The sequence below is a fragment of the Pterocles gutturalis genome, unplaced genomic scaffold (genome assembly GCF_000699245.1).
Source record: "Pterocles gutturalis isolate BGI_N339 unplaced genomic scaffold, ASM69924v1 scaffold36323, whole genome shotgun sequence".
Taxonomy (NCBI): domain Eukaryota; kingdom Metazoa; phylum Chordata; class Aves; order Pterocliformes; family Pteroclidae; genus Pterocles; species Pterocles gutturalis.
Genome location: NW_010126917.1, coordinates 24723 through 44034, shown reverse-complemented (window position 1 = coordinate 44034; position 19312 = coordinate 24723). Strand labels below are relative to the sequence as shown.

The 19312-nt window shown below is 38.8% G+C and overlaps 1 protein-coding gene across 1 annotated transcript in view; it reads left to right on the top strand.

Moving 5' to 3' along the window:
* The window catches only part of LOC104465903 (serine/threonine-protein kinase B-raf-like), a gene marked incomplete at its 3' end in the record, with an annotated part of 49331 nt that overhangs the window by 5665 nt on the left and 24354 nt on the right, over positions 1-19312 (top strand). The window contains exon 3 of the mRNA XM_010079132.1: positions 7770-8033. Coding sequence (XP_010077434.1) covers positions 7770-8033 — 264 coding nt within the window. The remainder of the gene's footprint in view (positions 1-7769; positions 8034-19312) is intronic.

Here is a 19312-nt window from a genome sequence, read left to right as displayed (position 1 = left end):
GTTCAGTAGATTGTCTGACATCTGTTGGAAACAGCAAGCTCCCTCCATACAGAGCCCCTGTGCGGTATCAGGCTTGTTGTTCACTTCTGTACCTGGTCATCATCACTGGCTTCTATGCATGACCACTCTTCCCCCCAGGCTTTCACATCTCGGCTATGTCTAGGTCTTGATGCCGTGGTCTATGTACTATCTCCAAAGGGTTTGAAAAGGAAGGTAATGTAACGTGTACTCTGTCCAGCCTCTTCTGACTTTTATGTTGTTATCTTTTTGCTGAAGTCTCATTTCTGAGAGATTGCTCTAAAGTGCAGTATTGCCTTGCTTGTACCCAGAATCTGTGTGGGCAATCTTGCTAGTCTGTTACTTGGACCCTTCTCTTTGTTTCCTTCCACTGTTACTGATCTCTTTGCGTCTTCCATAAAATGCGATCAACGCTTAAGGAGTTCTGTAGATGGTGCCTGTTGATTATCTCTTGGGTGTTATCAGCAAGAGTGTTGTCTGCTTCTTTTAGCAAAAGTTGGAATTAGCCAAAGCTAATTGTTAGATAAGTACCTGCAAATGAACACACTTGCTTTCACCGCTATTGCCTTTCACTCTTATCTAGTTTGTTATTGTAATGCTTTCTGCAAAACCATGTCTTTTTGTATACTTATGAAAAGCCTGACAGGTATCCATCCATCTTCTGGTGTGTAGAGTTTCAGTGCAATAGGATTTGTTTGGTTCTTTTGTACTCCTGTCTGGCTTTATGTCCTTCATTTCTTATGCATCTTACTCGCTGCTCACATTCACAGAACTTACCCAGCAGCCCTTGTGCTGGCTCCTGGGCTGTGCTGGAGCTGCCTCTGTAGACCTGTCAAGTAAAGTTGTGGTTGAACCTGGCGACAAAATTGCGTGTCAATTAAAAGTAGAATGGAAGGGGTTGGGAGAGGGGAAGGATACAAAGGAAAGCTGAACAATTGAATAAGAAAATAAATTCTGAAAAATGAGCATTCAAATGATATAGTAAAGTTATTTGTGCATTGAATATAAAACATACACCTCATTTAAAAATAGAAAGGAATTTGTGCCTTATGTACAGTCACTCAAGAAAATAGAAGCATTGGTCTCTGTGCTCATCTGAGAGTGAAAAGAGAGGGGGTTTTTGCTTTTTTTTTAATTCTAGGGAGGTTGTCAATGCATTTTACATGTAAAGAACTTTAAACTGACAGCTGTTGTTGCAGCCGTCATTTCAGGTCTTATCAATGGACTATGAAGAAGGAATAGATTTCTTGAAATATCAAAAGTGATTGATATGTGCTATGTTGAGTTCAGTATATATTTAATTATTCCTGTGAGAGGAGGTACTCAGATTCTGGGTTATCCCCCTGCCTTGATCTATCACTCCTCAGTGGTGGTCGTAAAGAGGTGACTAGAGCACAGAGAGTAGCACTTGCAAGCCTGGGCAGGCTGCTTTGTTTGTAGCTGCCTGGCGGTGGAAAAAGTGGTGGTGTGAAGCTGGATGGCAGTGGGTAGCTTGTCTCCCTCCTCTCAGGGCAGGAAAGTACAGGCTGAGGGAAGAAACCAAAGCTGCAGAGAGACTTCTGAGTGTATGTATAAGGTACAGGGGTAGGAAACAAAATGACCAGAAGAAAGAAAAGATTATCATTAACCACACAATTTTCTTCTAATTGTTATAATTAGTAATACCTTTGGGAATCTTGTCAATGTTCTCTAATGTGATTGCAAGAAAAACTCTTCTGTTTGTTCCAACCAGAAGAAATAATAAATGTAGTAAGCATTGTCTGTATTAAAATCTAAAAATGGTTTGTAGCTAAAATTCTTTCTTAAGTAATATAGTTTTTAACCTTTTCCATCCCCTGTGTGTGAGCATGTGTCTCAACTCTAACAGATCCCTGGAAATCACTGTCAAATATTTGAAATGACTGCTTGACTCGGTAAATGTAAAAATATCATTAGTAGCATTTTTCTGTTCTTCTGCAAAAGCTGCAGGAGCTCCTTGGTAGGTTTTACCACACTTTTTGGAAGCACTCTGTATCACAGCAGCTGAAAACATCAATGATTTTTGTCTTCCCACATAATTTCTTAGTCTGTTATATCTGTCCTTGAAGCGCTGTTTCCCAAAATACAGTTTGTGATTCACTGTGGAAAACCCCTTTTCTTAAGGGTTTGTCTAAGCATTGTAAATATTGGAAATCTTTACTGCAAGGAAGTCTAATATTATTATACTAGGAAAACCTGGGATTCAATTAGCAAAAATGGTTAAAATATGCAGTTGTGTATTCTTCTATAATGGCCATCAATTTTTTTATTTTTTTTTTTGGCTCTGCCAACAAAGTACAGATGAAAAGGATAACCTGAGTTAGGGGAAGGAGAATAAAGTTCTATGCACTTCAGTTTAGCATTGGCAACAAATGCTGTTTACAAACTGAAATGGATTGTATATATCCAGACTGGCCAAAGCAGTCAGCTCAAACGTAGAAAGGAGGGATCGTGCTTAAATGACTTAATCTGATTTGTTAGCCTTTGTAGACTCTTAACGAGTGTTCAGAGAGACCTTACCTATTTAAACTTCCAAAATGCATTGTGTGTCCTTCTTGCCTCGTAGTCATGTGCACAGTATTACCTACAAACACTTCATCTGCGAAACTTAATTGAACAGTATTAGCCCATTCACATGTGAATACTTTGTGCGGTGTGAAGTTGCATCCTGGACCTGTAGGTTACTTCAGTTAGCAGCACAAGAATAAGCTGTCTGCTTTTCATTCAGACTCTACACAAAATAAAATGGTATACAAATGCACAGATAGAATGATAGTGGTGTCAAAATAAGTCTTAAGACACACTTAGCTTTCTAGTATTGTCTGGAAGGAGTCATCCTTTTTCCTTCTCGTGGAATAAATTTAAAATGAGAATCATGGGGGCAGAGGTATGTTTGTCCCCAGCTGCTGTTTTGGGTTTTTCTTCTAGCTTTCTCTTTTCCTGGGCTTTTAAACATATTTTATTCAGAGGCCTTGCTGTTGCCATTTTTGAGAGTTTGACTGTTGAATTTCAGGAGATTATTTAGTTCTTTATTCCTGTATATCTGAAGAATCCATACAGGAGGTCAAATTAATTAATTAAAGAAGATTACCTCTTTGCTGATCTAAAGTATGCTTATTGAAACAGCAGGCAGATACAGTTTGAAATGGGTCTTAGTGCCGAGTCTCAAGTTGTTTCAGACTGTGGGATTCCAGGAAAATACTAGCTCTGGGGAAACATGGTGGTTCTCTGGGGAAATTCAGATTAATTTTTACCAGGCTCCTAACAGATGCTGATCAAATATGTTAGACCAAAACTGGAGTGTCTAAAGTTAGACTAAGTACAGATTTAGGAGTCTTACTAAATGAAGAAATCCTGACGTACGTTACAGTCTATCTTCAGCTCCCATTTAACTTAGTGGGATTTGCATTTGATCAACAGCCTAAAAGGTCAGACATCTTTTAAATAGAAACACAATCTCAGTTTCAAAGACCACGAAACTGTAGTTTAGGCTTTTAGGAGTCTTGCAATGTGTGGATATTACCTAAAATTGATTGAGGAAGGGAGAGAGTATGGTAAAACCAGTTGTTCTGCTGAAGTTTAGACTGGGTTTCTAACCAGATGTGGTAGGGGGCAGGGAGGAGGAGAAATCATATTTTGCTGCTTGGTTTTGTCGTAGATTAATTTCAAATATTTAACTTGTTGCTTTTTGTTTCCTTTGATGTTTAGATTACTAGAATATATAGTTTGGCTACAGCCCGAGAAAGCAAATTTCAAATATAATAGAATATGTAATAAAAAACACATATTTTTAGAAAATCCCATGTCATCGTCTTGGCAAGAGGACTCTGTTGGCACATCATGCAAATTCTTTTGACTTCTGAGGTCAACTTTTAAGTTGTTAATAGGTTACAACACTTAAGAAGTAGCTTTAACTCTGCTACTCCTGAGTGAGCAGCAGTTGTATTATGGCATGTAGGTATACTCTATATAAACACGCCAACTTCTAATGCTTTAGATGGACTTGGCAGCTTACCAGGCCTTTATATATTTTACTTAGTTGAAGCCTCAGGAGTATTCTCGCATGTATATTATATGACATGCATATATACTGACATGCAATATAATTAAAATTAACTTTTTGTTCTATTTTAGATAGCCATGGAATTACGTGTAGATTGGCAAGATGTGCCAATTTGAATCTAATATGCAGCTTTTCAAATATATATTTTCCTTTAACTTTGTGAAATACTGCAAATTCACACTCAATTGCTGTAGTGGTATAGTAAACAAATTTGTTGAGGATATTACATGTTATTAAAGACAGTCTGTTTTTGGCAACTAACAAATGAGCTGGAGCAGTTGAAGAACAGAAGCCTCATGACAAGAAGCAGCACAACAGCGAAGACAAATGCAGCTTCTTACACGCTGGGACAAGGTGGCTGCCCATGGGTGCAGGCAGGCAACTGGCTGGGTAGCAGCTCTGCAGGAAAAGTACCCGGAGTGCTGGTGAGCAAGAAGCTGAGCTGGCAATCCACCTGCCCTCACGGTAACAGCAGCAAACTACAGACTGGGCTGCATTAGCAAGCGCATAGCCAGCATGAAGAGGGACCCATCTACTCACTACTGGTCTGATTGTGTTGGGGTGGTGTTTAGCATGGAGAAGGCTAAAGACAAATCTGCAGGCTCTTGCGACCTAGAGGGCCAGACTCTTCAGACACACACAGCAAAAGGGGAAGAGGTAACATCACAGGTAGCATCAAGTGAGTTTCCTAAGAGAAAATTCTTCTTCATGTGAGGGTGGTTTTTGAGGCCCGGAACTGGTTGCCCAGAAGTTGTGAAGTCTCCATCCTTCAATAATTTCAAAACTTGGTTGAGCAAGGCCCCGAGTGACCTGATTGAACTTAAAAATTAGCTGTATGTTAAACAAGTGTTTGGACTAGGTGACTTACAGGGATACCTTCCAACCTTTTTTCTTTTTTTTTTTTCCCCTATGATTCTGTGTCAAGTGGAAAGCAAGATTTAAGTTTTCTTGTAGAACGTTACTCACTTCTTAATGGGAATATGTAAACTGAATGGACTTCATTCTAGATTTCATAAGCTTTTTCTTCTGAAATGCCTTTAAAAACCTTAATTTAATGAATTGCTTGAATGTTTAGCTTAATCTGCTTCATGCTGTAGATGCTGTACAAACTTAATTTTAATTTTTGTTTGTTTTTGAAAAATAATGTTAGAAATCAACCCTTATAGTTGACCCAGAGGGCCTTGACTGACTTGAAGGTTTGTGTAGCAGTAGATGCCTGTCTGCTAATATGGCCGAGTCTGTGGCATAATCTTTCTTTTAGCTGGAAATACTTGCCATTGGGCAGCTTTGCTGTAGTAATACTCTTTCAATTTAACTCCATGCTATAATTCTATTTTGACTTGGTGCTGTTGGCTGTGTAAGGTCTATGGGTGCTAGTCATGATCTGAAACTAATATCTCACCAAAGTTCTTAATCTTTGTGAAAATGAGATTTTATTGGGGCTATTCTGTTTCTGCTGCATGTACTGTTGCTCCTTCTGTACAAAAATAATTAATTTATTTAAAGAGAAAAATGTATTTGAAGTCTACTGGTGCATTTCTAGTTCTACTGTGTTTTATTAGGAGATCTTCTGCTATGACATTGAGTAACAGTATAATACTTGAGAGCTTTTTGTCTCCATAAAAGTAGAGAACTTTTCATGCAGAATTTAATGGTCTAGAGCCCAAAGCCAGCAACAGCTCCCAGCTTTCCGTGCTCGTTGTTTATTCTCTTAAATCATTTGACTGAGTTTGCATTAGTGACAGAGAAAGCTGCCAGTGTAAACATTGTAGGATAGAGTATTTTGGAAGATGTGTGTAATTTTGTGAAGGAACTAAGCCTGCAAGTATCCAGAAGCAATGTAATGTTGCATGTGTTCAACTAGTATTTTGCAATGTTCATGAGAAAAGGAAGTAAGTATTTAGAAAAGTATTGGTTAAATGTTAACAGTTTATGATTCTTAAGTTTTGTTTACTGAAAATAATTCTTGACACATGGAGGTTTTACTGGAATTTACATGAAAGGTTGATCCTGGAAGTAGGAGAGAGACACTTGCGTTACTGTACAGCCAAAAAATGCCATTATTTATAACTGGGTAACATTTCAATTTACTTTTGACAGTAGAATTGGGCTAGAGTGAAAATGTTTTGGTTTTAAGTCTCTGAGTTTGGAATCTATTCAGGAAATGCTAGGCATCTTCAGTTTTTAAAAGAAATAGTAAGTAGTTATCAGTTTCCTGCAATTTATGTCCATTTATTAAAAGTGGAACACACAAAATTTGGAGTTTGGAGTTGTGATGTTCACCACCATTCTTGAAAATGCTTTTTATTTCTTAGTCTTTGCTGTCAAATTATCATTCTCTTTGTTAAAGAAGTGGGGATGGTGACACAAATTTTGAACATAGGTCCATCCTGGGGGATACTGACCTTCATAAAAAGGCAGGGGCCAGCCACTGTTGACTCGACAAAACCGGCTTGGGTTAGGTGAACCTGCACATGCAACCCAGAGAAATAAATTCATAGTAAAATGTAGCATTTGTGGCAGCAGTACTGAATGCTGATTATTTTTTCTCTTAACTTTATTTTTTTTTCTATACGTAAACCCTGCGGACTTTTTGGTCAGTTCAATTCTCTGTAACTTTAATTAGCTGGAGAGACAAGTAGAAAATTCTGTTCTGTACTGCTTAGATGCTAGGTCTGTAAGATCTTTGTTTCTTCTTGTCTGTAAAGGTCTAACACGTCCTTGGTTAACACTGACATGCTTATATAGCATGAAACACACGTTCCTTAAGTGATTCAGGTTGTTGGAGATACTCTGTATTATTTCATATGCTGAAGAAATAATTCTGATACTTGGATAGAGATCAAAATTTTCTTGTTACGAAGACAAAATTGATGGAAACAAACTTTAAACAGAAATACATAATGATTGCATATTTGTATTGTAGAGCTTGGCAATAATGTTTAACTTGGCTACAATTAATAAAAACTTAATGGGCAAATTTAATGTTATTGATTTTTTTTTTAAATAAATTTGTTCAGTGTGTAGTCAGGTTTTACATAAACTTGGTGGAAAATCAAATTAGTCTCGTACAGTTGTTAAAAAAATTCCTTCAAAGGATCACTTGTACGTGTTTCTGGATAACTTTGTAACAGGGCAAACTTGTGTTCTAACTGAAATGAAGTTTATTTTACTATCTGGTATGAAAGGATAGCGCCAGAGGTGAAGAATGGTGAACAGTGAGCTAAGTGAGTTGTCAGATACAGATGGTAAAAAGCAGATTTCAGCTTTCTCTTAATTATTGCATTAGATGTATTTAGCTGTCGTTCCGACAGAATGATAAATTTGCTATAGCACAGTAATTCGGCGGTGCGGCTGACACCATTTGTTAAAGGTTGCTGTCTTTAAAGTAGTTTTGAATTAGACTGTGTTGTGCAGGTGCACTAAACTATGACTTATGTTTTTTTTAATCCATTTAATCTGTATAAAAATTGGTTGTTCGTTTAGAAGGTTTAACGTAAGGAATTGAAAGCTGTTTCTTCCTTATGTCCTACTGAAAAATTTGAACAGACCATTTTGTTTATATTCCTGGGAAACTTGAATTAGTTTAGAATGCGTTCATTATGAATTTAGATTTCTGTTTTTGTCCGAGGCTTACTACATCATTAAAACATCTACTCTTCCTTCACAGGCCTATGAAGAGTACACCAGCAAACTAGATGCTCTACAGCAGAGAGAACAGCAGCTATTGGAATCAATGGGGAACGGAACTGATTTCTCTGTCTCCAGTTCAGCTTCAACAGACACAGTTGCATCATCTTCTTCCTCTAGCCTCTCCGTAGCACCTTCTTCCCTTTCAGTGTATCAAAACCCTGCTGATATGTCACGGAATAACCCTAAGTCTCCACAGAAGCCTATTGTTAGAGTCTTCCTGCCCAACAAGCAAAGGACTGTGGTGAGTCAGTTTCTGTTCACATGCTTGTAACCTCAGTATTTCCTGTATCTCTCTCCCTCTGTATGCAAAAGTTAATTTAGGAGCTGAAAGAATACCTATGTGGAAATCAAAGAGGTGGCACAATCACTATTTGTGCTCTGCTGCACTCAGTTAACTGTTTTGATATGTTGAATGTTTTCTGGAGGATTAACACAAAGATGTCCATTATAGCAATAATAAAGAATACGAAACTTTCAGGAGTCTTACAACAATGAAGATAACCTCAAAAATATTTTTTTTGCAAATCAGCTTCCTTGGATAAATAGCAACCTACCATTTGACAATGGTTGGGAGAGGGTAGGAAGCTCTTTCTTGTATTTTACAAAATTATTGATTAGTTTAACAGGACAAGATTGGGGAAAGTGTTTTTCGTGTGGTCAAAATTACTAGCAGCAGTGAATGCTTTACAGCAACTACCAGCCCCCTGCAGCTAAGGAGGGCTGCACGGAATCACTTGGATTTTTATTTTTTTCTTTTCCTCCCCATTCCTGGTGGTGAGCGTTTTATGTTGGGAGTCTGATGTTATCAGGCCCTGTGTGGAGAGATGGCTAGGGGAGGGGCATAATTGCTGTTAGGAGGGGGAAGAAGTGTTGCCTGCAAACTGCTCAAGAAATGGTGTTTATCAGTTTTGACAATGTTACAGTGATTCCTGGAGTCGTGGAAGAAGAGTTGACTTTTTACAGGCTATTTAATTGTCCGTTACAGGCAGGATTTTTTTTCTTGGATAAGAGCTGCCTACTGAAAAGCCTTGATATGTACTGTAGAATAATACACTGCATACTGTGATATATGAAATTGCTGACAAGTTGTAGTCTAGGCTCTGTTTTGCAAGGTGTTGCACACTCTTCACTTACAAGGGGAGTTGTGGTTCCAGTGAAAGTGGGAAATTAATGAAGAGCACAGCCAGTGTCCTGTGAAACCAGTGCTTTTTGGCTGCCTGCTGAAATTGAGTTGCTGGCAAAGAGGAGAAAACATAAACTGAGTAGTGCTGGACATTGGGAACGTGTCCTCTCCCTTCCCCTGACACTTTCCTTCCTTCCATCACTCCCTCCCTCTGCCTCACCAAACAAAAGAGATCATAAGATTTATAGTGGGAACAACAGATCAAAGGGCAGTTCTTTTCACCAGGATTTTTTTTTAATATTGCTTGATTGTTAAAGGTACCACTTAAGATTGAAAGTAGTATTTTGTTTTCAACCTAGAGAACAGGGTTTTAATGTAAACCACAGCCACTGTGCAGATGTACAGCATTAAGCAAGGGGATTTTGTTGTCTGCCTGTGAGGTATGGCTAGGCACATAGTGCTGCCCACATTGTGAAATTTGGAGACAAGGTATTGGATTTTGGTGTTACTCTAGTTTCTTTTTCATGTGTTCTGTCCCACCCTGTCTGGCTATTGTAGCTACAACCCCTGTCATGGGGCTGTCCCATAAATTATTTTTGTTTCTTTCCTACAGTGGGTCACAGTATATTGCTTCCTGCATTGTTCTGTTCATTTCCATTTCTGTCTCTCCTATGTGTTGTCTCATCCTCTTCTCTAAGCCATCTAGTATATTTCTGCTCTTATTCTCTTATTTGCAGTATTCCTCCTCTTTTCCCTTCCCTCTCCTCTTTTTTCACCTCCTCCTCAGTCCTTTTATCAGAGGTGTGGTAAGGCTTTTCTCAAGTCTGAGCTCTCTTCTGCTTTTTAAAGGAATCATTTTATATAATGAATAGTTTATAATTATGTAATATACGACATCACACCTGTAGGCATGAGGTTTTTTGATGTTCAGATGTGTGTGTTTTGCTGAGCTTAGGTTATATCTGAATATGCAAATCTGATTACAAGTTAGGAATAAGAGCCAAATGAATTTCAGTGTGAACCAGGTGATACAATTTTGGGCCAGTACAAAACTTGTCTTGCCTCATCTGAAATTAAAGTAAAACAGTTTGTCTCCAACTGAATGCTTCTTTAAGTTCTTAAGTAACAGTAACAGATCAGCTTGGTATATGTAAAAACATGTGGGACTGTGCTTTCCTGGACTAGTATGTCTTCTCACTTTTATCTCTACGCTTTGGTGAATGTTGTGATTTTGTGGCATCAGTTGTGCTCCTTAAGAGCTTGCAGATTTAACCAGAAAGGTTAAGTTCAAGAATGCCAGCTTGTCTGGTGCCATATCTTGACTAAGAGTTAACTTTCTGGCTTGAGGACATGCTCTCATGGGATGAAGGAATTGTAGCACTCGGCAGTAGTAGTCAGTGACTGGCAGCAGGGTGATAGGAGTTTTTTCCAGAACTGAATCTAGATACTGTTCCTGGCTATGGGAGGCAAATGTGGTTTAACTTGGGTGTAGTCAGGGAGTGGCTCTTGCTCCTGTGTCCTGCCCTCTACTGGAGTCTAAACCCTATTTGCTTTACCTGCAGTTTGCAGCCCTGCAGTTTGTTTCCAGCTTGATAAATGTGGGACACTAAGCATAGAGCTTCAGGAAAATTTGTAGTCTTGCACTGTGTTTAAAAAAAGTGGTACTCATGAAAGAGTAGCAAATAGGCTAGTAGTGGAGGGAACGTGCAAGTCCCTTTCGTCTCGAATCTTGTATAAGTGTGTCTGTAGATGCACTTACATAAAGGAACAGACAGATGCCTCCAGGTATAGGGAGGCATGAGCTACACAGGCGGAATCACTGGAAGCTCTGGTTGACAGAATTTAGCTGTATAGTAATGGGGAAGTTGGCTCCATTTCTGCGAGGAGACACCCATTTTTGATTGAAATTGTTACTTTAAATGAGCAATGGGAAATACATACTCAGGTCTGGTCAGTAGGTACTGCACATTAATGGTTCAGCTTTGGTTCAGGGAGAGAGTTGACTTCTTTTTACTTCAGTTTTACGCATTGCTTGGATCTAGTTATGTTACAAAGTTGAACTTTTTTTTTTTTTAATGGACCTGGTACATATCTCTGTTTTAGAGCTGGGAAATGGTGCTTATAGGACTTCTGAGTGTTGGGGTTATTGGCCTTGGAGCTGGAGTTCATTTCTCTGAAACTTGAAATAGTGCTCATGTTATTGAGAAAGTCAGTAATTTCTTGATGCCGGCTCTTAATGTAGTTACTTTGTTTTCAATATTTATTGATCTTACACAGAGTCTGTTGAAAACCAAGGAAATTCCAGAAGCAAACCCAGATCAGAAGGAATTACAGCTTACAGTTTGGTTTTAACAGCAAGTAGTCAGACAATAGACTACTAGCCTAAAAACCACCCAGCAGTTTTCAGTGAACACTGAGATTACTTGCAGTAGTATGCTCCCTTTTTTCTCTCAAGGGATGGAAAAGTGTTGCACACCTCTTAGTCTCCCTTCATAATCTTTGACTTTAAATACAGACCTGTCGTGTCTCACTTGTGCCCATTAACTCAGCCATTTGCTTATGTAGCCATGATGGTAGTTTATGGTTTTTGAGTATACAGGATAGTTTCTGATATGATGGGAAGGAGGTTCCTTGTGTAAATACATGGTATTTGCGTTAGGGCCTCTCCCCTGCCCAAGTCCCCATACTATGTGGCTGTTAAAGTAAGGATAAAATGTGTCCTACGACTAAGCATGTAGCTGGGAGAGGAGAGATGCTGTTAAAGTTGCAGTGTTGCAGGAAGCTTCCCCCGCCCAAAACTTAACTGCTTTCAGTTAATAATCTGCTTCTGAAAGAATCTTTTTTAATATCACAATAATATTTTCAGTCTCTACCTCCAACCGCAGACCCACTTCAGGAGGTGAGAAATCTTGTCAGATACTGTGGAGTCTTTGTTGATTTTTTTTATCTGGGAATGCAATGACAGTTCTTAAACTGGCTTAATTTAAAGCAACTGGAATTAAGTTGGTAATGGAGAACAAACCTTCTTATTTATCTTTGATCATACTCGGAAACAGTCCCAAGTACTACAGCAGCCTTCTGCTATTTGTTCAGGGCTGTTAAAAATGCAGGAAATGGGGGGTGAGGGGGTGGGGGGGGTGGGATGTGCTCACATTTTTTACTAGCAACTGCCTTGTTACTTGTGACTTGTCTACATTTTCTGTTTATTAGTAGTATTGTTTGTATGTAGAATCAGGCAAATACATCTGTTTGAGTTGGCTGCAATTAGAAACATAATGTGAGGAAACTGATGGAGTACAAAGAAATAAGACCACGTAGATCAGTGTAAGTTATTTCTGTGCATAGGTAGTACAGCTCATGTCAAATTTCTTTGTATGTGTCATGATAAAGCAGAGTGTATGACGAAAGTTTTCCCTAATGTGGGAAAAGGTGTGAAGGTGCTTCCTTGAAAGCCTGTCCAGTAAGTGATGGAGCCTACTGCTGCTGATCAGTTAGCAGTTGAAGGCAGTATCTTGATTCGGACGGTGACACAGGAGGGTTAAAATGTAACTTCTTTTTGAAAGCAAAACCAAGTAGCTGGCTTGGTTAGTTGGAGAGGAATGAATGAATAAGTAGTGTCAGAAATAGATTGTTTTCCTCTGTCATTGGCCTGGGAAGGGATGAAGAGGAGTTTCTTCTCTGAACAACCTCCTAGAAAAGACAACAGATTGTTTGTTGTTCTCTGGAGGGGGGGGAGAATTGTTCCCTGTGATGCAGGGAGATAAATGTCTGAAATACGTATACTTCCTCCTTCCTTAGTGGCATGGTTCAATTGGCAAGTTAAATGTCCTTTGGAGAAGCATTCTGCATAGATGGTGACCAGGATAAGTCTGTGTACGTTGGTTTGTTTTGTTTCAGGCCAGAGAGAAGGATGTTGAAATAATAAACATGCAAGATGGTAAAAGTCTACTTGAGATCATCAGTCATTTTGCAGAACAAATTGATGAGGCTTATCCAAACTGTGGGTGGGAGAATTTAGGGAAAAAGTAGTTTAAAGCTTGTTTGCATTAGGGACCTAAATGGCTGTGGAGTGGATAGTAAAAAAAACTCCTAATTAAAGGAGAGCTTTTGGGTGGGAGAGGGAGGTGAGAACTCTGACCTTGAGGTGGCTGCTAGAAGTCTGAGATATCATCAGATGGTGAGACTTTGTTTTGGTGGAAGGGAGATAGTCTTGAATGGGAAGTGGGTGGTAGTGTTTCAGCATAAAAACATAGGTTGCATTTACTGATGAGATGTCTGAGAGAACGTGTAGAGCCAGAAGAGAACACAGCCTTGTGGGATCGTTAGATAATTGTGTTGTGGATCAGGATTTCTTTTTCCAAAATACATTATTATATGATTGAAGGTACAAGCAGAGAGAGCAAAGAAACAGAAGACATCACTCGTACAAATGAACAGGAGACACAGGAGCTGGTTCTTGGGGAGGAGTAGTAATTCAAGGAGAATGAGGATTAACAACTGATCTAGAGGTATGGGAAGAAGTTATTAAGGATCTCAGTAGGATGCCTTCAGTTTAGTGTAAGGGGCAGGAGACAGTGAAAAAGCTTAAAATGAATGGAATAGGAGGAGTTCCAGGCAATGAGCATAATCAGCTTTCTATGAGTGTAAAGATTAGAGGAATATGGTATTTGCTTATAGGACAAGACTTAATCTTTTTTTGGAGATTGCTTCTAGTTGTGTTTGGTTTGGTTTTTTTCTTTGAGGATTTGGGGGGCAGTTTTGTTTTTTGTGGACCTGGGTAAAGTATATTGGGCACATCTTTGAGACTGCCATTTTTAAACTGGTAGGCTTGGGATAAGGAAAAAAAAATCCCCATTGTTAATTGCAAGGACTCTTGCAATTTTTGCCCTCCTCTGTAAAAGCTGAGAACAGTTAAAATTATTTGGGAATTTCACTGAAATTTCAGATTCCTTGGTTACTGTAGACCTTAAGACATTAATAAGACTTCTTAGAGAGATTTCCTGTGGCACATCAGTTGTGGCTGGTCCCTTGCAGGAAAGCGTTGTGAGACCTTGGATGGAATAAATGTTTTGTGGACATATCTGGATTATTTGTCTGTTGCAGTGAAAGAGCACAAGAATAGGGCAGGCACGTATGATATTTTCCCTGAGTCATCTTCCAAATTTGAGCTGTTTGTCAGGAATTTTATACGTTTTTTCGATTTGGGAACCCTCTGTCCAGTCTCCATTAAACCCATGCTATGGATACTAGTAGTTTGTGTCTTGTGGTAAGGAACTCCATGGGCATGATTATATGTGGTGTGAGTAATCGTATTCTGTGTTGGTCTTTAAATCTGCCACATGCTAGCTCTGTATACTTTATACTGAAGGAAGTAAAGGCTTCTGAGAAAAGCTATTTAATGCAAGGCTTGGTACAACAACAAATGGCTAAAACTAGTCATATCTTAGGAACAATTAGGAGGTTTCTGATGTTGTAGTGAGGTCTAGTAGGAGAGAAGAGAATGGAGGGGGAGGGGCTTCTAACTCAAGTACTTTATGAACAAGACCATATAAGTTGCTTATATTAGCAGCCCTGAGTGATTTTGATTACCCAAGAAATCTCTTCCAGCCAAGTACTTATAGTGTGGGAAGAAACCATCTGAAAACAAATGAGAAGTCCTGAGTGCTGGTATGCTGAAGCACAAAAAGTTAGAAAAAGTTGTTATTTAGGTGTAAGAAATGATGGGCAGTTGAAAGGAATCAGGTGGTGATGGTTCTTGTTCATAGTCTGTATGTAACCTGTTGCTGTCTGCCACATGCTGGTGGCTTCCAGAGGAAATGTTTGCCTCAGGTCCACTGACCATCTTGGTGGAGTTGCCGTAAGAATGGTAAGAAGTCCCTCCTGCTCTGCTCAGTGAGCTTACAGGGGATCCTTCCTCACAGCTCCAGCACCTGCTTGCTTTCTGTGAGCATCAACAAGGAGTGGATTTGGTAGTTTTGAATTTCATTTCTGTCTGTAGTGGTCTGAGTAGTGACAGTGAAACTAAGAGGGGTTTTTTTAGTAGGCAATGCTTTGGGAAACCTTAGTGGCCTCCAAGTACTTCAGCTGTCTGCAGATTCTGAGTATGATCAAATGGTTCTGCTTTTTCACCCACCATGAGGTCTAAAAACTTCCTGTGGCAGCTTCTAAACGAAAAGTAATACTTGGGTTAAAAAAAGTTTCCCTTTTTTCTATGTTCAGCTATAGAAGATAGTTTGGTTTAGGTTGTTCTTTGTTTTGCTTTTTTAAGTTTAAGAGTAATTAGAAGTGATTTGTGTACACACTCAGAGCAAATCTGGGCCAGTAAAGTTCACTTCCACTTTATTGTGTGTTGGTATGCTTCATGTAAGCGTCATAAGTATCTATGTATTAGAAGGTTGATGCAAGTTCTCAAAATGCAAATGTGAGCCTGAGTTTTTAAAGGAGTGAATTTGTATTTTTAAGACTTACAGAAACTAAACAGTCTTGTGAGTGCTGTGCATTGTGACAACTCTTATTTCAGATTTCTCCTCTTGTCGCATCTTGGTTAATTAGTACATCTGCCTTTTAATTAGACAAGCAATCATGTGGTCTTCTCTGCAGTCATGAAGACTGGAAGAATCAGATATTTTTATCCTACCTGAATTCTTAGCATAAATTAATTCATCATGCATGCACAACTGGGATTCTTCAAATGTTCTGGTTTTAAATCTGGTACTTGATGCATTTCTTTTGACTTAAGATTTGCGTCTTGCTTTTTACAGTTTATGCTGTAAGGTTTGTGCCTCAAGCTTACTGAGTAGTAAGTACGGAATTTCTATAGGCATTCAAGCTGTCCTACCAGTTTCTCCTGCTGAGTATAAGGAAAATTCAGAGAAGGGATGTTCAGGCAGGTGAATAAACTAGTTTCTTGCTTTTAATTACACACCTGGTTTAACACAATTAGGTTTTTCTAATAAAAAACAATTTTAAAATTCTCATGTCATATCAAACATGCATCAGAAATGGAGTTTATTAGTAGCCTATGTAAATGGATGCTTGCTGAATGTTTCTGAATGTCTTGGAATTCTATGCATCATATGAACAGACTGGTAGAATGAAGTAAACTTTACTTAATACTTTTTTATTTTAAGTACTTGGATCTTCATGGAGAACTGTTGGCTTCCCTATCCTATATATATTTTGAAAGGCAAAATCAAGTTAGACACTGAATTACCAGTTTTCCTTGGGAAGAAATTTAACAACAGAAAGCCTCTTTTAGGCTGTCAATAAGCAAACAAAATGTTATTACATCACAGGAGTTGTTCAATGAAATAGACTTTGCAGCTACCAAGAGTAAGTCTTTCATGTGTAGGAAAGCCTGAAGAATGTGTTTTTGGGAGGTGTTCAGTAAAGCAAGGTGAGGAGCATTTTTACAGCAGACTGTACCGGGGTCTGGTTTGAGTGGAATTCATTTTCTTCACAGCAGCTCATCTAGTGCTGTGTTTCAGACTGGTGACCGAAACAGTGCTGACAGCACAGCAGTGTGTTAGCTATTCCTGAGGGTTGCTTGCACAGGGTCAAGGCCTTCTGTTTTCCACTGGCCCCACAGTGAGTAGGCTGAGGAGGGGCACAGCAGGGACAGCTGACGCCAACTGACCAAAGGGGTATTCCATGTAACGTACCCTCTGCAATAAAATGGAGAGCAGTTTTTTCTGACGTTGCTATTGCTTAGGGACTGGCTGGGCATCTGTCTGCTGGTGGTGAGTGATTGATTCTACATCACTAGGAAGACTTTTTCCCTTCTTTTTTTCCGTCACTTATTAAATTGTCTTTGTGTCAATCTAAAAGTTTTCTTGCTTTTGTCCTTCCAATTCTCTTCCCCCATCCTACTGAGGGCAGAGTGAGCAAGCAGCTGGGTGGTACTTAGCTGCCTGCTGGGGTTAACCCACCATGCTGGCTAAACTCAATGTTGGATAAATCAAAAGTAGTACGTGTTGAAAGAAGAATAATTTAATCTACTTCAACTTTATTGACCCGCAGTATTAGGTTGCAGAGTCAAACAATATTGAAAACTTGCCATTATAAAATCGATGGCTTGTCATCTGGAATGCCTTGTGCAACATTGATCACTGCTTTTTGAGAGTATTCCTCAAGTAAGGAGAGCTTAGGGATTTCTTAAGAGATGGAAAGTCTGTCTGTAGAAAGTAATGAATGATAGAGGAAAATATTGCTTGGAGTGTATTTCCTTTAATTCATGATGTGCTAGGCAGGCACTCAGTGAAATGGAATGCAAGTCACAAATCTGAAAATAGTCAGAAGAAATATTTTAATTCCATGTCTAGTAAGTCATACTTAAATTCATGGCTTCTTGTGTTGTTTAAGTAGACTAACCAACCAAAGCTTTACTACCTGGAGACGAAAGTATCTGTTTGTTTTTAGGATCAATTGCAACAGTTTAGAGAGTGATGTGAATTCTAGCATTTCTGCAGTACAGTTTCTTGCACCTCTGCTTTTAAAATATTTGGAGTATGATAATCTGGGGCAGAATACTATGGAAGTGGACTCTGGATCTGACCTATTAGAAAGATTTACTTCAACTATTTTGTAACTTAAATTCCTAATGTGTTTGGGTTTTCATTTGGATAGCGGCCAGCTGACTTTTTAGTAACTTGAACAGAAACCTCAAGGTCTTGGGTTTTGATTCCCACGTAGTGGCTATGGATATTTTTCCAGATGAGCATTTCTCTCAAGTCTGAAGTCTAAAGCCCTATTTTTCAAAACTATTTTTTTTTATCAGTGGGTCACTGTCGGCTTTTACAACTTCTGGCACTAGTATTCAACCTAATGAAAATTTTAAGATTGTGATCCTGCTGTCTACTATAACCTTACAAATGATCGGTGCTCTTCTGAACAGTTTGGAGCTGTCCCTCAAAAGCTTGAAAAATGATAGTGTGGAAGCTGGTGTTGTTGACTAGGCACATCAGGTTTGAGACAATGTGGTTTAGTGATGGTATACTCTTTGCAAATATTCTGTATTGACATAAATCTGCCCATTATGTTCTACAAAGGAGTACCCCTTAGTTGTGTTGGAGGTGTGAGTGGGTGCTAGTAACCGATAATGGAATGGAAACGGCTTTGTAAAATGGGTAAATTCTGTTCAACTTCCCTTGGAAACAAGTTTTTGTGCAATGGAATTGTCTCCCATTTGTCTTACTAACGTGCTTCATTAAGAATGTATGTGCTTGAATGCTCCTTTCTCCTAGAAGCTGGTCAGATCTTCATGCCCTGAAATCCAGAACTGCTATGTCTGAAAGCCGTGTTTTTCATTTTATGTAGGATATTATGTTCAATGTCATCTTATGTCCTCTTTGCCACAAAGGGAGTTAATTTTCTGTTAGTTCTGTAACAGGTGGCTGTCTGATTTGGTTAAACGTTTGTCCTTCATACCTAAGGTGAGAAACTAAACATTGATCCTATGTTTGGATTTTTATCAGGAAACTTAACATGTTGGATGGCAAAACTAGTTATTTAGCAGAAGGATAGCTTAGCTTATTTCTCTCCCAAAATGTTGAATTCTGCAAGCGTGTTGCTGGCATTTTTTTAGTCGGATAGGTACCAGGGGGAAGAAAAGTGTTATCTTTCAAGGTATATGTGTTGAGGTAAGTAAATCAGTACTTTGATGTGATATTTCAAAGTACACACTACTTGGAATAGTCTCGCTATTGTACTCAATACTCTGTTTAACTGTTTAAAATTTTTCTGATGCTCTAAGGTATCTTACACATGCATACATACATAACACTCAGCTCAAGTGAGCTGAAGTACAGTGCTGGGCTGAGGAAAAGAGGGAACCAGCTAACTAGTTTTGGGAAGTAGAATACTAGATAGTCAGAGCTGTCCAGCCTCTCCACTTTCAGAGAATACCTTTACATTGATTTTTTTGAAGTGCTTGTCAGTCCCTTCAGCCTCTTTATTGCTATAAAATATTGGAAACTGCGCTGGTGTAAGGAAGCATTTTTAACTTAGTGAGACTATGCCAGTTTCTGCTCTTATGTTAGGAAAGTGATGTAAGAGTTATTTAGAGATTTAGCCCTGAATTTCTTACTGGATCGGGAATGACCTGATTTACAGAAATAAATGATTTATTATACATTGCTTAGATGCTTGTGGCTGCAGTGCTAAATATATATCAGCAATGTTGTTATGAATACTTACTGTCCATAGAGATAGTTTATATGAGTAAAAGAAATGAGAAAATTAAGTGTTACAGTTCTGTTTAATCTGTTTAGGTAGTAAGACTCTGCTTTGAGAATTTCTGGAATCTGGAATAATTTTTATTTGTTTCCTTGGGACTTCACATTTGCAAAGTTGAGCATGTGTTTTGGTATCTTCCTGAATCCCTACTTGCCCGATTCAAG